Raw genomic sequence first — 22,481 nt, forward strand, 5'->3', positions numbered from 1 at the left:
TTATATGTGTTTGAAAATTATGATTTTGAGGATCACTGGGGGTTTTAGGGGGCGAGTTGGTGTGTGTTTTAATTTTTTATTTCTTTTTGAAGAACTATTTCTTGATTTTATTTTTTCTTGATGATTTTCACTTCTGTATTCTGGGTATTTAAGCTTTAGGTGACTGAAATGTACAGAAACTTTGTTTTAAGTTTTCCAGTATCTCTTGAGAGAAACATATAGTATTAAAATATCCAATTATTACTTTTATGACTCTGAATATTTTAGTGTTTTCCAATTGCTGTTCATTGCAAATGAAATGTTAGATAATAAATTTAAATCATGTACCTTACTTGACAGAGGCATCCAATTTAACTGTTTTTATTTCATTCTTTTTCAGTGAAAGAATCCTATTATTTCTCCTTTATTACGTAGTGTAATTTCTAATGTCAAAGTATCACATGTCACTTTCCCAATTATAATTAAACTTTTTACTAATACTCTGTCCTTCAGATATTTTTCCTACTTTTGTTCATGTTACATCAATTTTGTTAGCATTTGTAAGACTCTTTGTGTTCTTGCTTTAGTAGTGTGTACCTCAGTATACACCTCAACTCTCATTGAATTATTTTGTGCTTCATATTTGCAATTTTACTTTTCTGCATATGTATTCATGCATGCATATGAGCAGCTATCATATAAATGTAAATTAGGCCGGCGCCGCGGCTCACTGGGCTAATCCTCTGCCTTGCGGCACCGGCACACGGGGTTCTAGTCCCGATTGGGGCGCCAGATTCTATCCCGGTTGCCCCTCTTCCAGGCCAGCTCTCTGCTATGGCCCGGGAAGGCAGTGGAGGATGGCCCAGGTCCTTGGGCCCTGCACCCGCATGGGAGACCAGGAGAAGCACCTGGCTCCTGGCTTCGGATCAGCGAGATCCGCCGGCCGCAGCGGTCATTGGAGGGTGAACCAACGGCAAAGGAAGACCTTTCTCTCTGTCTCTCTCTCTCTCACTGTCCACTCTGCCTGTCAAAAAAAATGTAAATTATTTGTTCCATCATTATGGAATGTCTAAGTGTGGGAATGGTGTCTCAGTGATGATTTATTTTATAAAATTTTGAGGAATGTTATCAAATTGTCTTCTAAATATGAAACTGCATCGGTTGTACACTCACAGCTAGTGTATGAGATGTCTGCTACCCTGTATTTTCTAGTTCTTTAATTTTATAGGCCCAGAGAACTCTCACATTACCAAAGAATTAAGCACAGGAATCCCTAAATGTGTTTGTTGTAGCTTTCCTATGTTGGATGAAGATGATTATGGAGTGAGCTGTACCTTCTTGGTGTTGGTGGAATAATGGAGACTTGAAATGGTATAGGGCAGGTGTTGGCACATAATCATGAAAATTGTGGTGGAAAAACTCCAAAATAAAGGAGAGAAAAGAGAAGTAATTAGATTGCTTTGGATCACAGATATCTCTGATGACAACTGATATACCTAGGAATGTAAAGGATATACAACCTACTGGGTTACCTATACATATAGAACAATTTTGTTTGATGAGCAAAGACATGATTTGAGCCACTATACGGAGGATTTGGAGTTTTATGATATTTGCAGATGTAAGCCAAACCAAGGGTAAACGTGCAACGATGAAAGGCAATAACCAGGCCTACATAAACATTACTAGTTCATTCAGCTTCTACCACTGATTGGTGGCTTACATGGCACTTAGGGTACCCAGGGAAAAGTGTTTTTTCATTACTTCATTTCTTTGGATTTTACTGAACAACACATTGTTAATTTTGCATAGATGTGAACATTATGTAAGTGGGATATGGAATATGCATTCTTCTCTGACCGCTTCATTTCATTCAATATTTTGTTATTGAGATTCACCATGTAGACGTGCAGAGTTGTAGTTTTCTCATTTTTATTGTTCAAGTGCTTGACCTAGTTTAAACTCTACCTGCAATGTTTAAAAGTTTTGTCTGCTTCCCATTATTACCAACACTCACTATTGTTAGATTTTAAATTTATTCCTGGCTTGATAGATCTAAAATGGTTTATTTAATTTGTGTACTTTTTATTACAATGAAATTGAGCATCTTTTTTTTTTTTAAAAAAAGATCTATTTGAAAATCAGTTACAGAGAGGTCTCCCATCCACTGGTTCATTCCCCAAGGCAGGAGCCAGGGGCTTTATCCAGGTCTGCCGTGTGGGTACCAGGGGCCTGAGTCCTTGGGCCATCTTCTGCTGCTTTTCCCAGGGCATTAGCAGGGAACTGGATCAGAAGAGGAGACTCTGGGACATGAACCGGCATCCATATGGGTGCTGTCACTGCAGGAGGCAGCTGTCACCTACTATGTCACAATGCTGGCTGCCAAATTGAACATCTTTTCATGTTTCTTAGCCATTAAGCTTAGTGACATGCTTTCAGTATGCTAGTTTTAATGTCATTTTAGTACTCCCAAGGTGCATTTCTTTTATTGTGAAAGGTACCTTCACTTTCATTAGGTAGTTCCATTGTCCTAGAAGCTTCTATATGATTTGAATTCCATCATCTGTGAGGCCTTATTTCCTGGGTTGTTGGTTTTCAGTGACTCTGGCTTCCTGTTGTCCTCCAAACACTACAGGCATACCTGCACTGTAATTAAGGAAAATACCAACAATCTACAAGAGTCTCACAGATTCTCACAAAAGGTAGCCAGGGAACAATGAAAGAAGAGAGGAAAACCAGAACTCAAGTTCCATAGCTTTTGTGGCAATTTCCAGGGAGCTCTGTCTCATAAATTCATATAATCTGGATTTGTTTGCTTATAAGCATTCTAAACAAGGGCTATCTTGCTAAATGTTATACATTACTAAATCTTCTCCTCCTGGAAATATCATTAATCGGTTTGCCAGAAGATCTAGTTATCAACCTATTCACAAGCAAATTAACCCTAGGTCACCTCCCATCTTTATTTCCTGGGAATGTGCCATTGGTAATGAGAGAAAAGTGAATCACAGACCCACTGTTTTTTTTTTTTTTTTTTTTTTTTTGACAGGCGGAGTGGATAGTGAGAGAGAGAGAGACAGAGAGAAAGGTCTTCCTTTTGCCGTTGGTTCACCCTCCAATGGCCGCTGCGGCCAGCGCATCTCGCTGATCCGAAGCCAGGAGCCAGGTGCTTCTCCTGGTCTCCCATGCGGGTGCAGGGCCCAAGGACTTGGGCCATCCTCCACTGCACTCCTGGGCCATAGCAGAGAGCTGGCCTGGAAGAGGGGCAACCGGGATAGAATCCGGCGCCCCAACCGGGACTAGAACCTGGTGTGCCGGCGCCGCAAGGCGGAGGATTAGCCTGTTAAGCCACGGTGCCGGCCAGACCCACTGTTTTTACTCTGTCCTCCACATTGTCCTTCTAGATTTGGAATTATCTCTCAGGCACAGTGACTCTCCTCTATGACTTGGGGGGGATAAATCGGGAGGGAATGGACTCTTCTTTTTTTGGCTTTTTTTTTTTTTTTTCTTCAGCTTTCCTGTTAGGAAACAGTTTGTTTATAGTGGAAAGGAAGACTCATAGTGAAGACACCTCCTTATCTCTATGACTTGCTCATGTCCTTAACTCCTACTCTTTCAGTTTAATGGATTCTGGTTGGTCTTTGTTTTTTCTCTGCGTTTAATCAAATTGCTTACTCAGCATCTCTCCTTGGAAAGACTATTGGTGGAGTGACTTTTGTTCTTTGCTTTATATTTATTGTTTAGCATTTGGCTGCTTCTGGAAGTGAATCAGTGAAGTCTGATTAGTTTAAAATTTGTTTCCCATGTTTATATTTCCCCTCTCTTCCTCCTATATTATTCATTTTGGAGACAGGGCCAATTTGTAGGAAGGTGAAGAGGCCAGTAATCCTGAGTTTATACTGATTTCTTTTCAGTTTTGAATATATCTGAATAGTGACTTTAATTTAGCAGTACTTCAGAAATCTCTTAAGCATCTGGAAATTAATTTCTGTGTAGATGTAAATTCAGGAGAATCACTGTATCCTTAAGTGTCATTCTGAATTATTTATTTTCTGTTTGTCATAATGTGTAAATATTGATAGTGGCTATAATTTGTGTCTTTATGGGTATGTGCATTTATAGAATGGTCAATGAATTTTATGTTTTTCTTTCTCATTGAAAAGAATTAGTTACTTTAAAGAAAAAAAAACCTGTGAATGATAAAAATATTCTGTTTTAGAGGATTGTTGAAGAGAATTGTCTGTACTATAATCATTCAATAAATGATATCAGTTTTTAACACTTCAGTATGATTTAAACCCCAATTCATTTTTAAGGTAGATAAAAAGTACATGTGCTTCAAAATGGTGAGTTCTATGTCTTGGGAGAAGATACAGAGAAAACAGTAATTTATATCTTGCTTACATTAATTATGTAAATAGTTACATTGTATTTATTTTTATAGACTCTTTGGGAGCATGTGAAGTACAGACTAATCTGAAAATTTGGAGAGAACCACTTAATATTGAATTTAAAGAAGACAGTCTATCCTACATGGAAAAATTATGGCTTAAAAAACACAGGAGGTATTTTCTGAATTGTTATTCTTATTGGGAAATATAAAAGCTCTTTATGATCCTTCATTTTGTGACATGACTTTTTATAGCAACTTTATATATATCTCTTATTGTGTTTTATATTTGCATAAATAATTTAAGGCCATATTAGATCCGTGTAAAGCTTCTACTGTTCTAAAAATTTTAATTCTATTTTTTGTTTGTGTGCATCATTAATTTAGAATTTGCTTTGAGAAATGGGAATGTGTACATGGGAAAAAGCACACATGCAGTATAAAACTTAAGATTCACAGCAAAAATACAGTGATAAATGAAAGATTGCTTTGATAAGACATTGCTGTCAGCTTTTGTACGTTAGCATAAGCATTTGAGACAACACTTTTGAGTCTACTTTTAAGTTAATTAGACCTTTGATTTTATTAATAGTGTCAAATATATCTTATTCAAAGATTATATCATTAGATATACTGCTTCATAAATTATTTGGAAATTCAAATTTTGTTAAACCAAAATTATAAATGAGTACAAATTATAGTCACTCATAATTTCATTATATAAGGCCCATAGTATTTCTGATTTGATAGGTACTTTTATATTTTTCATATTAAATCTATTTATTTGAAATGAAGAGAAACATACACACAGAGAGAGATAGAGACAGACAGGAAGACAGAGATCTCTTATTCACTGGTTCATTCCCCCAAATGCCTGCAACAGCCAGGGCTAGGTCAGGGTGTAGCCCGGAGCCTGGAACTCAGTCCAGGTCTTTGATGTGGGTGGCAAGGATCCATGATCTTGAATAGTCAGCTGCTTCCTCCCAGGATGTCTGCTAGCAGAAACCTAGAATCAAGAAAGGAGCCTGAACTTGAACCCAGACACTCAGAAATGAGACATGGGCAACCCAAGTGAAGTACTAACCACTGCGTCAGAAGTCCACCCCTGGAGATATACTTTTAAAAGCCACAATCTCAGCTTCCCATACAACAGAACTACCCACACTTCACTGTTCCCTACCAATCACCTAGAGGCGGTGTCAAATTAGGTTCTTGTTTAGTTGATCTGAAGTATTGCCTGAGTATGTGCACTTCTGGATTTCTTTTTTATTTATTTATTTATTTATTTTTTAATTTTTGACAGGCAGAGTGGATAGTGAGAGAGAGAGAGAGAGAGAGAAAGGTCTTCCTTTTTGCCGTTGGTTCACCCTCCAATGGCCGCTGCGGCCAGTGCATCTCGCTGATCCGAAGCCAGGAGCCAGGTGCTTCTCCTGGTCTCCCATGCGGGTGCAGGGCCCAAGGACTTGGGCCATCCTCCACTGCCTTCCCGGGCCATAGCAGAGAGCAGGCCTGGAAGAGGGGCAACTAGGATAGAATCCGGCGCCCCAACCGGGCCTAGAACCCCGGTGTGCCGGCGCCGCAAGGCGGAGGATTAGCCTGTTAAGCCACGGCGCAAGCCTTCTGGATTTCTAATAGCTCCCAAGTGACAATGGTGTGGATGATGCTACTACCTGGATCTAGTTTTGAGGAGCAAGGATATGGAGGCACTCAAGAGCGAGCCTGAGGAGTGATCATTAAGCCCATTCTTTATCTTCAGTCATAAAAAGAGATTTCCTGAGGGAGACCATTCTGTCTTTGGAACATTCTGCCTAATACAGCATCTCCTCCTGTAAACTGTTTGTAATCTGTCTCCAGCTAGTTTCCAAACTTTATCCTAATTCTCCCCAACTAAGCAAGCCTGTATAGAGCAAATCTAATTTCTCCTCTTCATGAAATCTCCTCAGATTTTAAAAGCTAGTTCTCATGTCTCCCTTGATGCTTCTGTTTGACAGAGTATCTGTACCATGACTTAACTGTTTTTAATGTGGCGAATTTTAAACAGTTTTTAAAGATTTATTTATTTGAAAAGCAGAGTTAGTGTGTGTGTGTGTGTGTGTGTGAGAGAGAGAGAGAGAGAGAGAGAGAGAGAGAGAGAGAGAATCTTCCATTTGTTGGTTCACTCCTCAAATGGCCGCAAGAGCCGGGGCCTGGCCAGGTTGAAGCCAGGAGCCAGGAACTTCTTCCTGGCTCGACAGAGGTGAATGGGCCCAAGTAACTTAGGCATCCTTCACTGCTTTCCTAGGCTCATTAGCAGGGAGTTGGATAGGATGTGGAGCAGGTGGGACTGGAATCAGCTCCCATATGGGATGCTGGTGTTGTAGGTGGTGGCTTAACCTGTTATGCCACAATGCTGGCACCAATTTTTAAACGTTTTTAATTTTGAGATAAGATATGCAGAAAAGTTTCAAAGTAATACACTAATTCTTAGATATGCACTTGGGTTTCCCCAACTGGTAACATCTTAAATAATTGTTGCTTATATATCAAAATCAAGAAACTAACATTACTAAACTACTACTGGCTAAATTGTATATTTTATTTGCATTTTATCAGTCTTTCCACTAATACACCTTATCTTGCTTAAGAATCCAATCTAGAATCTCTCATTGCATTATTTGTCATGTCTCCACTTCTGTTTTAGTTCTTCAGCCTTTCTCTTTTATGACCTCAACATTTTTCAATATATTTGCTAGATGTTTCATAGAATCTGCATATTTGGAGCTTGTCTGAAGTTTTTTCACCATTAAATTGACATTATAGGCATTGGGTAAGAATACAAGAAGGATGTGTCCTTCTCAGTGTTTGATATTATTATGGAATCATGATGTCCATATATTTGGTGATGCTGGCCTTGATCAATATGATTAAAGTGCTGCTCACCAAGTTCCTCCACTTTAATATTACTGTCTGCTTTTTAATTGAGATGATGCAAATTTTTCCCATAAACTTTTACTTACGAACCTTTTTTTGCTTATAGCAGTTATTAGTCTGCTGCTCTATTGGTGATTTCATTTCCTTCTTCTATGTATATTAATTGAAATTCTTCCTGAAAGAAGATGTTCCTACTCTCAGCTTTCTTTATTTATTCAATTGTTAATTATGTGGACTCATGAATATTTGTTTTTTTGCATTAGCATGTAATAATATTATTATTTATTTTGTGAGTCAATTTGTTCCTGCTTTGGCTGTTGAGACTCTCCTAGTTGACTCTACTCTTTTAACGTGCCCTCATCCCCTTTTGATTGTTTTTCTTAGTCTGCTTTGACCACATTGTTTATTTATTTCCTGACACTCAAGATATATAAATGTATTTCCTGCCCTAACCCAGGAATCACTGCATTAAAAAATCATTATTCCTTTTATTGGAGAACAGTGTTAGGAAACCAAGATCTAGGCTGTAGGAGTGTGCACTGCTACTCAGGTAACACAGATTCTAGGCCTTCTAAAAGGATGAGACTAGAAAAATCACAGATTTATTCTATATTCACTCACTAACCCAGTACATACACACATCAAAATGCATTTCTGTATCTAATTATCTGAATATCTACTAAAGTAACATGGGTTATTTTGATATCTCTGACTTTAAACACATGGTTCATACAGCATTTTCATTTTGTTTACTTGAAGCGTCTTTTGCATACTGTGGGGAACCTGGCTTTCATTACTTATATTTCTTAACTTATTAACTAAATTTATATAACATATAATTATAAGTAATATCACTGCAAGAAACAAACTTGCCAACAATAGAATAGCGGCTGTAAACTGTACTTTTCATCCAGTCAAAATATTATACTTAGGTCACGGCACTCATTTCCTCCTCACTTTCTTTAGGGTGTTTATGTTTTTCTTTGGTTTCTGTCCATATACTGATTGGTTTTAAAATTTCAATAGAATTAAACTAGTCATTTCCAGTTGTATGGGTTTTTCCCAATGAATAAGTCGAATATCTACCATATTACCAAACAGAACTTTCATCACCCTTCAAATTCCCTTGTGTTTCTCCTTCATGCTCTGTCCTCCTCAACCTGTGGTAACCGCTGATCTGTTTTCCATCTTTATAAATTTGTCCTTCTCTGAAGACTGTAGAAATGAAATCATACAATAGATAGCCCTTTGCATCCTTCATTTAGCAAAATGCATTCACGATTCATCCGCATTCTTGTATGAAGCAGTATTCATTCCTTTATATTGTGGGGTAGTATTTCCCATCTAATGTGGCATACTTTATCCCTCCATTCTTTTATTGAATCACCTCCTGTTAGCTTCTAGTTTTGGGCAGTTGTCACCAATTATCATATAAATATTTGTACACAGGGTTTTTAAAAATATATATACACATAGATATTTAATTCTTTGGATAACTACTTGCTACTGGAAGGGTTGAGCTACTTGGCTAGTTTATCTTTTTATTTATTTATTTATTTTATTTTTGACAGGCAGAGTGGACAGTGAGAGAGAGGGAGAGACAGAGAGAAAGGTCTTCCTTTGCCGTTGGTTCACCCTCCAATGGCCGCCGCAGCCGGCGCGCTGTGGCCGGCGCACCACGCTGATCCGATAGCAGGAGCCAGGTGCTTATCCTGGTCTCCCATGCGGGTGCAGGGTCCACCCACCTGGGCCATCCTCCACTGCACTCCCTGGCCACAGCAGAGAGCTGGCCTGGAAGAGGGGCAACCGTGACAGAATCCAACGCCCCGACTGGGACTAGAACCCGGTGTGCCGGCGCTACTAAGTGGAGGATTAGCCTATTGAGCCTCAGCGCCGGCCGGCTATTTTATCCTTATAAGAAAATAGCCAAACTGTTTTTCCAAGTTACTGTATCATTTTGCATTCTCTCCAACAATGTATGAAAGTTCTACTTGCTACTGACTCTTGCCAGCAGCTTGTATTTTTTAGTTATTTTTTTCTTCTTTGGTTGCTCTATAATAGGCATGTAGTCATATCTCTTTTTGGTTTTATGTGGTATGGTTTTAAATTCATTCATTATAATATTCTTGTAATTCTTGTATGAAAAATGTTTAGGCTGTTCATATATTTTAAAGGGTTACCCATAACATCTCTTAAGGTGTATAACTTAGTAATGTGTACCTATTGGTCAACTCTTTCTAGTTTAGCAATTATATATGAACATATCCAAAGTCATTTATTTTATTTGGTGGCTACCTTTCAGTGTTGGGTCATATTGAATTTCTCCTACAATAATCAGATGCACAATTCTGGTATTGTCCTGCCATCACTGTTTGTGCTTGGACAGATACAAGAAACAATAATCATGTGCACAGCAACTCCTGAACTATGGTGAATATTGAAAGTTGGCAGATTTCATTAACAAGGACATAAGTTCTAAGCATATTCATTGTGGTCTCATTTACACTTTTTTCTTTTACTGGTAATCAGTTTATTTTTTTTAAAGATTTTATTTATTTATTTGAGAGGTAGACTTACGGACAGTGAGACGGAGAAAGGTCTTCATTCCATTGGTTCACTCCCCAAATGGCCGCCACGGCCAGAGCTGTGCCCATCCGAAGCCAGGAGCCAGGTGCCTCTTCTTGGTCTCCCATGCAGGTGCAGGGGCCCAAGCACTGGGCCATCTTCTACTGCTTTCCCAGGGCACAGCAGAGAGCTGGATTTGAAGAGGAGCAGCCAGTACTAGAACCGGTGCCCATATGGGATACTGGCGCCACAGGTGGAGGATTAACCTGTGCCACGGCGCCAGCCCCATGGTAATCAGTTTTTCAGTGGACACCTTATTATAATTATAGATGCAAGTACAGGGCAATCCATTTGCAGTTCTCAAGTTTATGATGCCTTTCTTGTGCTGTACATAAAAAATTTCCCTTGTTGATAACCATGATCAATTTGGATTTGCTTTGGCCTATTGTCATGTTTTTATAATTGGTTTATAAATATTTGTTCTATTGCATTTCATTTCCATGCTTTTTGTGATTTGGATTTGTATTTAAACTGAAACCATTGTTAAGTGTTATAGATCTCTTTTCCTCAGATTTATTGGTGTTTTGACAAAAAATTTTATATTTGAAGTGTACAATGTGATTTTTTTGATACACAGAGACTTTGCACAATGATAATCACTTTCAAGCTACTATGCATTTTCCATTACTCACATAGTTAGCAATTTTGGGTGTGTAGTGAGAACACCAAGATTGACTGTTAACCATACTGATTTTGCTGTATATTAGATCTTTAAAACTTATTCATCCTGTTTATCTGAAACTTTGTACTCTTTGACTAATAGCTCCCTAATTATTCCAGCACCCAGGCCATGGCAATCACCATTCTACTCTTTGCTTCTATAAGCTCAACTTTTTTAGAGATAAATGAGATCATATGGTATTTATCTTTCTGTGTCTGTGTTATTTCATTTAGCATAATGTCCTGTAGGATATGGAAACAATCTTGGTATCATCAGTGTATGAATGAAGCAAATATGGTGTGCATACACACACACTCAAAAGATTATTCAGTTTTAAGAAAGAATGAAATCTCACCATTTGCAACAAGATAAAAGTGTTAATAGATCTTAATAGTGATGCCTCCAATATAGGAAAACTTCATGAAAGAGTGTAAAAGATTTGAAATTAGAGTATTGTAAGGACAGATGTTAGAAATTAGCTAGTATTCTGACTCAAGTTCCACCATTCTTTTCATTGCATATAATTCTTAATTATAGCTGGTATTTAGAAGTGACTGTGGAAGGTTTTTACACTACTGACTCATGGAGCCGAGCACAGGCAGATCTAAAACTCAGTCTCAGAGTGGGCATTTGGCACAGCTTTTGAGACACTGCTGGGGATATCTGTATCTCCTATCAAACTCCGCCACTTTCAATCCAGGTTCTTGCTAATGCACGCCTTGCAAGGCAGCAGTTATGGCCCAAGAACTTGGATCCCTGCCACCATTATGAGAGATCCAAATTGAGTTCTGACCTCCTGGCTTCAGGCTGGCTTAGCCTTGGCTGTTAGAGCCATTGAAGACTAAACCAGCAGATGCAATGGAAAGTGTGTCTCAGTATTTCAAACAAAATGAAAATAAATGAATTAATTTTAAATAAAAATCAGTGTCTCTAGAGTAGATATGAGACTCAGTGTTAAAAAAAAAATTCTTCCCTTGCCACATCTTATAATAAACAGCATAAAACTGAATCACAGGACTAATTTATAACAGCCCATCACGTATTTACCCAATTGATCTATGCTCAATAACTACTTATTAAATTTTAAAATAAAAATAATGTGGTGAGATGAATGCTATTCTAAAAGTTATTTTATCCTCTATGTAAAATGATCCCTTTAAAAGCCCTTGTATGAAAATTCTTAGATCCCTATTTATTTTGTTTATGGGCAAATCACTTAAAATTCTTTTAGTATCTGTTTCTCATTTGAAAATATTGAGTTTTGAATAATTAAGTCCAATACTCCCCTACTGAGATTCTGTAAATCTTTTGGATCAGGATCTTTACCCATAAAAGTAGGGGTCTTCAGCCGGCGCCGTGGCTCACTAGGCTAATCCTCTGCCTTGCGGCGCCGGCACACCGGGTTCTAGTCCCGGTCGGGGCGCCAGTTCTGTCCCGGCTGCCCCTCTTCCAGGCCAGCTCTCTGCTGTGGCCAGGGAGTGCAGTAGAGGATGGCTCAAGTGCTTGGGTCCTGCACCCCATGGGAGACCAGGATAGGCACCTGGCTCCTGCCATCGGATCAGCGCGGTGCGCCGGCCGCAGCGCGCCAGCCGCGGCGGCCATTGGAGGGTGAACCAACGGCAAAGGAAGACCTTTCTCTCTGTCTCTCTCTCTCACTGTCCACTCTGCCTGTCAAACAATAAAAAAAAAAAATAAAAAAAAAATTAAAAAAAAAAAAAGTAGGGGTCTTCACTTCATGAAGTAGTTTCTGGATAGTAATATTTTTATGTGTGTATAGATGAATTATTGGAGTGGTAGATCTATGTCGAAATGGAAAGTGGTTTCTGGTAGACCAATGCCAGTTTGTCTTTGAGCATATGCTTTTTTAACATTTTTATCCATCATAATTAAATTATGGTATAAGGTATCATGTTCTTCAAATTTGTTAGGATACAAAGCTGAATAATATAGAAATATTTTGTAGTCCTCTGATATGTACGTTATATGTATTTGGAAAATGCTACAGGCTAATCTATGCTCCTAGGAGATTATCAAATTTTAATCATTTTGTAAATTGAAGAAGAGGTAATACTAGTGTAAAGTAAGAACATGGTTATAAACATGGGCTTCGAGAAGCAGACTGCTTGCTTTCAAATTCCTCTTCTAATTTACTACCCAAATGGCTTTCAACCTGCTGTGTCTCAAGTTCATCATATATAAAGTTAAGATGATAAGTACTTTAAAAGTTCATGGGAAAATGAAATTAAATGATAAAGTTATTCTTACACAAAAGGTAAGGCTATTTTTACACAAAAGCATTTTGAAATCCATGTGGTTTTCTTCATAGTCTGAATTTTCAGTCTTTTTTGAAGACTCTTGGTAGGCATGGATTACAATTTTGTTTTTGCTCCAAACCATACAAGTTTCAATTTTATTTTTTCACCAAGTTTTGAGGACTCCTTATAGAAGTGCATAATTAGTATATCAAAATTAGAACAGGGCCTGGTATATTTTAAATTCTGTATCATTTAGAAGTCCCTGACTTTTATATGGAGATCTCATGAGTATGCATGGTCATTAGAACTATGCAGCCAGCGCTGCTGCTCACTAGGCTAATCCTCCGACTGTGGCGCCGGCACCCCGGGTTCTAGTCCCTGTCGGGGCGCCAGATTCTGTCCCGGTTGCTCCTCTTCCAGTCCAGCTCTCTGCTGTGGCCCGGGAGTACAGTGGAGGATGGCCCAAGTCCCGCATGGGAGACCAGGAGAAGCACCTGGCTCCTGGCTTATGGCTTCGGATCAGCGTGGTGCGCCGGCTGCAGCGGCCATTGTGGGGGTGAACCAAGGGAAAAGGAAGACCTTTCTGTCTCTCTCTCTCACTGTCCAGTCTGCCCGTCAAACAAACAAACAAACAAACAAACAAAAAAATAGAAGAACTATACAGCTACTTATATTCTTGGCTAAAAAGTAACCCTTTCTCCCAATAATCCATGAGTATCCACTAGAGCCAAATACACATTCTGACCTTAGAATTCCTGGGCTTTCTTGCTTTTCATCTGAGGTGGACTTCAACAATCTTCATTACTAATTAATAGGTGCTAAGCCAGAACACCTCATATTCATATTGTGATAAATATTCTCAGCCTACTGGTGTGGTGGAAGTTTAGATAAGTGTTCTCAGTTCCCTTAGAATTCACCTACATGATGCTAAAATTGTGAGATCACACACACATGCATTCATACTCATAAGTAAGCTTTGTAAATAACGAGGTATGTTTCATGGATTTTACATAACTTTTGAGTGAGTACTGCCTTCTATCATAACATTTACTTTCATCTTAAGCAAAGAACAGTAGGATCTGCCAGTTAAAAATCTTTTGTGATATCCAGTGATTTTACACATTTTTAAAATATGTTAAGATTTTGTTATACAATCATTTTTTTTTTTTCATGAGCTAAATCCAGTATGGTTTCATCATTAATTTTGTATACTCACTCATTTGACAAATAAGTCAAGGTCCTTTCTGAGGAAGTTTCAGATGATGTATTTCAGTCTTTCCATTGCCTCTTTCTTGTTTTGTAGAACTCCTCGGGAGCAACTTTTTAACATGGTGCCGAGTACATTCATAAATCCATGTAAAACTTCTAGTGAGGCACAGTGTTCTCAGAGGGAAAATGATGAAGACAGTGATGATCAATCAAGCCTGGGTTTGATATTTTCAAATTTATTATTTCAAATTGTATATACCAAGCATTAATCAGCATCTACTTTTGGTTTTCTTTAATGTATTATTCTCAGCTGGATTGTGTAACCCTTTACTTCCAGATAAAATCACGCACACTCTCTTTCTCTAGATTTACTTTGCCTTAATTAAAATAGTTTCATTTAAAAATTAATTTGCAAGCAATGTATATTTTGCTTGAGCTGAGGAAATTGATAGTAGTTATATCTTTTCATGGATACATATGAGGTTTATTGCTGGTTTCATTACTTAAAGAAAAAGAATTATCAGGTAAGTTGCATTCTTGATTATGTTGTTTTATAATCTTCCTTCCTAGTTGAAGGGACACAAGTACAAAACCCAGCTCTTTTTCTGCCAGTAGAAGAATTAATTATTGAGAGACCTGAACCATCTCTAAAGATAGTTGAATTGGATGATGTAAGTGCAAAATTACTATTCATATTTCTTTAAAAAGCAGGAAATTATAACATATAGTACATTTCATGTTATGTTCTATAAAACGTCTTATAACTCAACATAGTTTAATAGGAAATTTACAAGTGTTTAAATTTTTATTTTTTAATTTTTTAAAAAATTTCTTTCATTTGAGAGGCAGAGAAAAAGAGAGACAGAAACGGAGAACAAGAATTCCTGTCTACTAATTTGCTACTCTCCAAATGCCCGTGAAAGCTGTGTCTAGGTTGTTAATTCACATCTTACATGGCCAGTTCTTCAGCCATCCCCCTGCTTCCCAGGTTCTACATTATCTGGTAGCTGGAAACAGTAGCCAGAGTTGGGCATTGAATCCAGGCACTCCAGTATGGGACACACAGACATCTTATTAGTGTGTTAACCACTGGTCAAACATCTGCTCACCTTAATAACTGCTTAAATTTAAACATGCTGGCAAGAATAAAACAAAATTTAACTTACAGAAATGTATTTTGTTATTTGGTTCATTTAGTTCTTCATGTTCTCTTAATTTTTAAGCAAGGTGAATCTCATTGTATGGTATTAAATAGAATTTATGTGCAAATTTAGTTTCTTGAATTCCATTAAGCAGAATTTCCTTTTAAAGGAATAAATAGCATTTAAGACTTTAGAGGTTTAGTATAATAATATTTTAAACACTCTTCCCTAGAAGAACCAGTAGAATCAGCAAGAGCCAGAGCCAGGCAGAGCTAGAGCTCCTAGCTGAAGGCTTATGGTGTGACCAAACCCAGCACATTTCTTTCTACTCATCTCATGGTAGCTGAATGTATCTTTTGTTCTAAACATTTCTTTCTGCTGTGATTGTTGCAGAAAACTACTTGAATGGACAAAGTGCCCTTTTAAATAGTGTTTTATTCTTTAGTTTGATGGATAGATAGCTTCTGCTTTGTTTTGTTTGCCTAGCAACATTTTTAGTTCTTCTCTGGTTAGGTTGTTGATACTAGACAAATATCTTCAAGTATATTTATGTGCCTGAACTATTCATCAAATTGTAAAACAAATTCATCAAATGCTGCAGAGTAGGGGTAAGACATGCCAGCCAGGAAACGAAGAAGCTCATAGTCACTCATCTACTGGACACTCGGTAGTTACCTAATAACATATAACTTGTTATAGTTGGTTCTGGGTGTGACAGTAATGATAGAAGTGACTGATGCGTCCAGTGCCCTCGAGAAACAACAGTGGAATCTGTATGGTTCACCCAGAACGTGTGTTATGGAATACAAATGGAGCACTCATGGCATTATTTGTAGGAAGAAAGTACTCTAAATGTCACAAGTTAGTTTGGTTAACACATAGTAAATTTATTAAATACTGATATTATGTCACGTGTATTTAATAAGACATATGAAGAGGATTTTGAAGAACCAGGAAACGTTGTACCATACAAAGTTGAGTTAGCTGATGCAGACAGTCAACAAAGGTAAGTTGTCACTACTTCACTTTGGACACTTATTAAAAAGCACACATCAAAAATCAACTATCTCAGAATAATAAATTTATGGAATCAAAATGTGTGACTTTAATATGTGATAAACTTTTTTTTTATCAAAAGGACCTTTATTTTCTCAGCAGTAAAATGGAGAGTAATCTTTTGTAGAATTTTTTTTATTTAATAAATGTGAATTTACAAAGTGCAACTTTTGCATTGTTGTGGCTCCCCCCCCCCAACCTCCCTCCCTCCTGCGGTCCTCCTCTCTCCCACTCCCTCTCCCATCCCGCCCTTCATCGAGTTTCATTTTCAATTGTGATAAACATTTTTAAAAGTTAAGTATAATGGTTCACTTAGTAATTCTGTAAAATTCATAGAGTTCGTTTCCAAATGAAAAATAATAGCTAACTGTATCTGTTATTGTTAAAATTTACTCTAAATTGCTTTGCTGTGGAAGCTTTAGGATTTCAAGCTTTTGAGTATCAAATATTATATCTGATTAAGTAATTCTTATACCAATTCTTTATTCAGATTGGTTTAGGCTCCTGAAACATTTTTCAACAGGTGTGAGCTTAAGTGACCATCTTGGGCCCCAAAAGCCTCAGATATCTAGTAGCAAGGATCCAGATATCTAGTGCAAGTGTGCTTTTAACAACAAGGTTTTGATGAGAGAGATATTTCCTATTTGTAGATAAGAGGTTTATGTCCACCACTGTATCCCCAGGGAAGGATGGCATTTGTGCTGTCTTTGTTCTTTTGTATTACCATGTTCTGGCTTTGTGACCTATGTAAGATTTTAGAGGCAGTGGAGAAAGTTACTGCTCAAGGTTTGGCAGTAGTTTTACAGCTTTGGTTTGGAAGTGCCCATAGAATATTATTTTGGTCTCCCTCCCGGAGATCATGAGTGGCATAGGAGAACCTTTTGGGTTACATATAATCTGTGAGATTATAGTGGTATTATGGAGAGCTTATTATTATAGATATTGGGCTTTGTTAAAATAGATTATTTAATTTATAAGGAATGTTATTTAAATTGTAGCTATACTTATAAACAGTAATCATCATTAAAATTAAAACCTAAATACCACATGTTGGTTTTAAAATCATATAGATCATTGATGAAAAAAATATGTTTATATAGTGGTAAAGCCTTGATTTCATTGATTTTCAGTGAGCTTGAGAAATAACTCCACATTTTAGAAGAGAAAATTTGAGGAATCAAACTTATTTCTGGATGTTTTGAAAAAAGAACTGTCAATTGAAATTTGCAGTTTAACTAGATTTGTTCCTATTACCTATTTCTTTTATATATATAATACTATTAATTACTTGTGGTGTAGGATATATGTGCAGTGAGGTTAAAACAAATCTTAAATTAACATAAATGACTATTACATTAAGATTTTACTATATTTGTTTTAATAAAGTGAGACATTTTAATATCATATTCTTTTGCTTTTCCCTAAATGTGAAAGTTGTACAATTTGTGATTATCAGAATAGCTTCCTGTATGAAAATGACATCCATCAACATCATGTTTTAAACAAGGGAAGACCAGTTAACTTGCATCTTTGTCTGAGAAACAGCTTTACATATTGCAAAGATAACTTAAAAGGTACCTTTTTTCTTGATGTTTAATATTAACAATGATGTTAGCAGCTTAATAAAGCTAATCTATAAAATATTTACCTTTACTAATAAGTCATTTTAAAGCCAAGAAATTTAGTACTCAAAAAAATTGGTAGAAAATATATACTTTTCGAGCATACAGTCTTTTTAGTCAGTGTTTGTAAGGAAAAAACCATCAGCTCTTTAGCAGTTACTCCAGGTGGAGCTAACATTTAAAAGAGTGTGTGGAAAGTCTGTTAGTGACAAAGTTCTGATTGGCACCCTGTTGCCTTCACTTGTATTAAATCTTTCCCTCAATGTTCAAATTTAATGTGGTTTGATATAAGATAAAACCTAGAGAAAACAGATCATCTTATTTGTCAGTTTGTTATTACCAATAATTTCCATGCAATCTATAGATGAGAACACTGCCTAAAAATGTCTATTTCTATTTCCATGTTGTAAGGTCATCATTTAAAGAAAATCACAACAAAATATTCTGGCCTAGGAGTCGGATTTTGTTTACCTATCTGTCTTAAAATCACTCTGTGACCTTGAACATGTCACTTAAATTAAAACTCATTTTCCTAGGCTAAAATATGAGAAGTAGATCATTTTTAGTTTTCCATTGAAATATTTTATTGATCTAAGATTGCAAGAAAGACTCAATAAGTATACCATGTGTGAACAATCTGAGAGGGTCTAAAGGCATTATTTAAAATTAATCATAAAACTGGTGAATACCTTCTAACTGGGCAGCAGGAGGTAGATAACAGTGGGAGAATTTTGGTAATCCTGCCATTCTTGCCATTTTCAACTATAAAGCCACTAAATCATTATGGCCAAATACCAACTATACACATACACGGATTTAGGACTTCCCAGGACTCCAGATCTGGTCTAGAAGGCCGGTGTTGTGTGACTGAGCAGGAGTGTGCTGTTCTAGTTTCCTTTGGGTAAATGGTGGATACATATGTCCGTGTAAATGTTACTTTAATGAAACATTTTAAAAATATTAATTTTTTCTAGCACTTTGAACTTCACAGAAAAATTGAGTAGAAAGTGCAAAGAGTTACCACCATATACCATTTGCCCTCACACATGCTCAGCTTCCCCCAGTCAGCATCTCACACAATGCTAATTTGGTTTTTGCAATTGATAAGCCTATATTGACACATCATCCAAAGTCCACAGGCTTTTTAAAATTTATTCTTGATGTTGCCCATTCTATATGTTTTGTTTTGATAAATGTATGACATATATCCACCATTTGTAATAACAAAGAATAGTTTTTCTGTCCTAAAAATCCTCTGGGCTCCAGCTGTTTATTCCTCCAGCCCTGGCTGCAACTTTTATTTTTTTGTCATCTCCATAGTTTTGTCTTTTCCAGAGTATCATATAGTTGGAGTTATACAGTATGTGGCCTTTTCAAGTTATTTTCTTTCACTTATTATGCAGCTTAGTTTCCACCATATCTTTTTTTTTTTGCCCCATTTGTAGTTTATTTTTTTTTTCATGTGTTTATTTTGTTTTTTTTTTTTAACTTTTATTTAATGAATATAAATTTCCAGTATACAGCTTATGGATTACAATGGCTTCCCCTTCCCATAACTTCCCTCCTACCCGCAACCCTCCCCTCTCCCGCTCCCTCTCCCCTTCCATTCACATCAAGATTCATTTTCAATTCTATTTATATACAGAAGATCAATTTAGTATAAAATACTTCAACAGTTTGCACCCACATAGCAACACAAAGTGAAACATACTGTTTGAGTACTAGTTATAGCATTAAATCAAAATGTACAGTACATCAAGGACAGAGATCCCACATCAGGAGCAAGCGCACAGTGGCTCCTGTTGTTGACCCAACAAATTGACACTCTAGTTTATGGCGCCAGTAATCACCCTAGGCTGTCGTCATGAGTTGCCAAGGCTATGGAAGCCTTCCAAGTTCCCCGACTCTGATCATATTTAGACAAGGTCATAAAAGACAGGGTGAGGATAGTAACCAATGATCCTAAGAGTGGCATTTACCAGGTCTGAACAATTATACAGCATTAAGTGGGGAAGAGGACCATCAGTACACACAGGTTGGGAGTAGAGCCATTGGTGGTAGAGTAGAGGTTATGATTACAAAGGAATGAGGCTCAAGTGCACTAGACAGGGTCTAGAACAAAGGACAGAGTCATTATTAGAGGAGCTAAGAAAGGTGCTGTCTAAGCTACAAGTAATTTTTCTGATTGAGAGGCAAATAGAACCTGATAGAAGGGGCTTGATAATAATCTGTTGGGTTTTAGGCCTTGTAAGTTAAGAGGCTCAGACCTATCTATCTCTTCACATGGGGTATATCCTAAGGGAGGTGTGAACCTCCTAGGGGAAGGCACTCTGTTGACTTTCATTACTTGGCTGGCCTGGGAGGAGAGCTGGCCAGGTAAAGGCAGGTGGCATCTCTAACAAGAAATTTACAGTTCTGCCTGCAATGTTGCTGACCCTACTTGACCATACCCTCAGCTGCAGTGGTCACTTTGGAAGTTGGGCTGAGTGAAGGGCTTTTCAGCTTGGAGCCAATAAGATCTGTGGCTCTGACCTGGGCATCCTTCGATTCCAGGGCAGGTCCATTTCCAGTGATCCAACTCTTGGCAGAGCTGCCTGGGCTCTTCACAAGCTGACTTCTGCTGAAGCCCAGGCTTACCACATTGAAAGCCACTGCAGTGGACTGGCCTGTTGGGTCTCCTTGAGGGCAGATCACTGCCCAGATCAGCCATTGATAGGCCTGCCACCCATTGCTTCTGATGCCTAGCTTTCTTTTCCTCCTGGTTTGTGTTAAAGCAGACCAGAGGATGCAAGTCAAGGGAGTGCCCGTGTCCCATCTTTAATCTTCGGTGGCCTGAACTACAAGTCTATAGTCACAGGCATGTTCTGTAGTAGTTTTTCTAAGGTAGACAATGCCCATGAGTAAAATTATATTCTCACTTTAAAACTTTCTTTCCCTTTGGTCTGAAAGGGAGGCTTTTTTTTTTTTCTACTTACTGTATACTTCGCTGATGGCGATGTGAATCTCGCTATGAGGTTATTAGTTAAGTTCTTATTTTGGCTATGCTATTACAGAAAAATGTCAGCCATCTCTTATAAGGTCTAAAGATTAAATTGTGCGTCCCACAGATTCCTTCATAATAGAATTAGTTCCCTACCTTGAAGAGAATAGAGAAGTGAAAGAACAAGTTGGGCTTAGAATAGAGAAATGAGGGAGCAAGTCAGATCACTTGCTGACAATAGCAATATTACATGAATACTTAGCAAACCGTTTCAACCCTTAGATAAGAACTTAATAAAACATTTACCGGAAGGTCCAATGCCTTCTATAAATTTTAAGAATCATGTATTTGAAAACACCTCTTAAATATCTAACATGGTGTAGTTTGTTTAACCAGTAAACTTAAGCACAACCATATAAAATGTTTTTAGTTTCTTTCTACTAACAAGTTTAAAACATATGATACACAGATTCAGGTCATACAAATTAAAATGTATCTTTGATTGATTTTAGCAGCTTAAATTTATGGACAATCTTATCTAAAAGCCATTTAAAATAAAACTCTTAATAAAATTTCCCCCTGTGGACATACAATATGTACGCACATATAACATAGCATAATAGACCAATATCAAAATCCAAAATATCTGGTTGAAATAAGATTCCTTAAAATCATGACATAACATAGACCAAATCTGATCATTGTTACAAGGTGATTATTCAAGTCTTTGAAAATAAGCACATAGTTAAATAACCCATAGCTCTTCATCTCCTCCCTCTCTTTTTCCACTCTTAGATTTAACAGGGATCACTTTTCAGTTAAAATTTAAACACCTAAGAATAATTGTGTGTTAATTACTGAGTTCAACCAATAGTACTAGAACCACAACAACAACAACAAATACTAAAAAGGATAAAGTATTACATTGTACATCTAAAGTCAGGACAGGAGCTGATCAGTTCATTGTTGCTTATAGTCCATTTCACTTAACAGGTTTCCCCTTTGGCACTCAGTTGTCACCGATCAGGGAAAACAAATGATATTTTTCTCTTTGGGACTGGCTTAATTCACTCAGCATGATGTTTTCCAGATTGCTCCATCTTGTTGCAAATGACTGGGTTTCGTTGTTTCTTACTGCTGTATAGTATTCTATGGAGTACATGTCCCATAATTTCTTTATCCAGTCTACTGTTGATGGGCATTTAGGTTGGTTCCAGGTCTTAGCTATTGTGAATTGAGCTGCAATAAACATTAATGTGCAGATGGCTTTTTTATTTGCCAAATTAATTTCCTTTGGGTAAATTCCAAGGAGTGGGATGGCTGGGTTGTATGGTAGGGTTATGTTCAGGTTTCTGAGGAATCTCCAGACAGACTTCCATAGTGGCTTAACCAGTTTGCATTCCCACCAACAGTGAGTTAGTGTCCCTTTTTCCCCACATCCTCTCCAGCATCTATTGTTGGTAGATTTCTGAATGTGAGCCATTCTAACCGGGGTGAGATGGAACCTCATTGTGGTTTTGATTTGCATTTCTCTGATTGCTAGTGATCTTGAACATTTTTTCATGTGTCTGTTGGCCATTTGGATTTCCTCTTTCGAAAAATGTCTATTGAGGTCCTTGGCCCATCTCTTAAGTGGGTTGTTTGTTTTGTTG

General features: G+C 37.4%; 1 protein-coding gene across 2 annotated transcripts in view; it reads left to right on the plus strand.

Annotated features, from left to right (window-relative positions):
• The window catches only part of ZBBX (zinc finger B-box domain containing), a 129,064-nt gene that overhangs the window by 51,866 nt on the left and 54,717 nt on the right, over positions 1-22,481 (plus strand). For both annotated transcript variants that reach the window (XM_062178089.1, XM_062178096.1), the window contains exons 9-13: positions 4,424-4,544; positions 14,124-14,248; positions 14,615-14,700; positions 16,098-16,177; positions 17,662-17,801. In XM_062178089.1, the coding sequence (XP_062034073.1) occupies positions 4,424-4,544; positions 14,124-14,248; positions 14,615-14,700; positions 16,098-16,177; positions 17,662-17,801 (552 nt within the window). The remainder of the gene's footprint in view (positions 1-4,423; positions 4,545-14,123; positions 14,249-14,614; positions 14,701-16,097; positions 16,178-17,661; positions 17,802-22,481) is intronic.

The sequence above is a fragment of the Lepus europaeus genome, chromosome 2 (genome assembly GCF_033115175.1).
Source record: "Lepus europaeus isolate LE1 chromosome 2, mLepTim1.pri, whole genome shotgun sequence".
Lineage (NCBI taxonomy): Eukaryota > Metazoa > Chordata > Mammalia > Lagomorpha > Leporidae > Lepus > Lepus europaeus.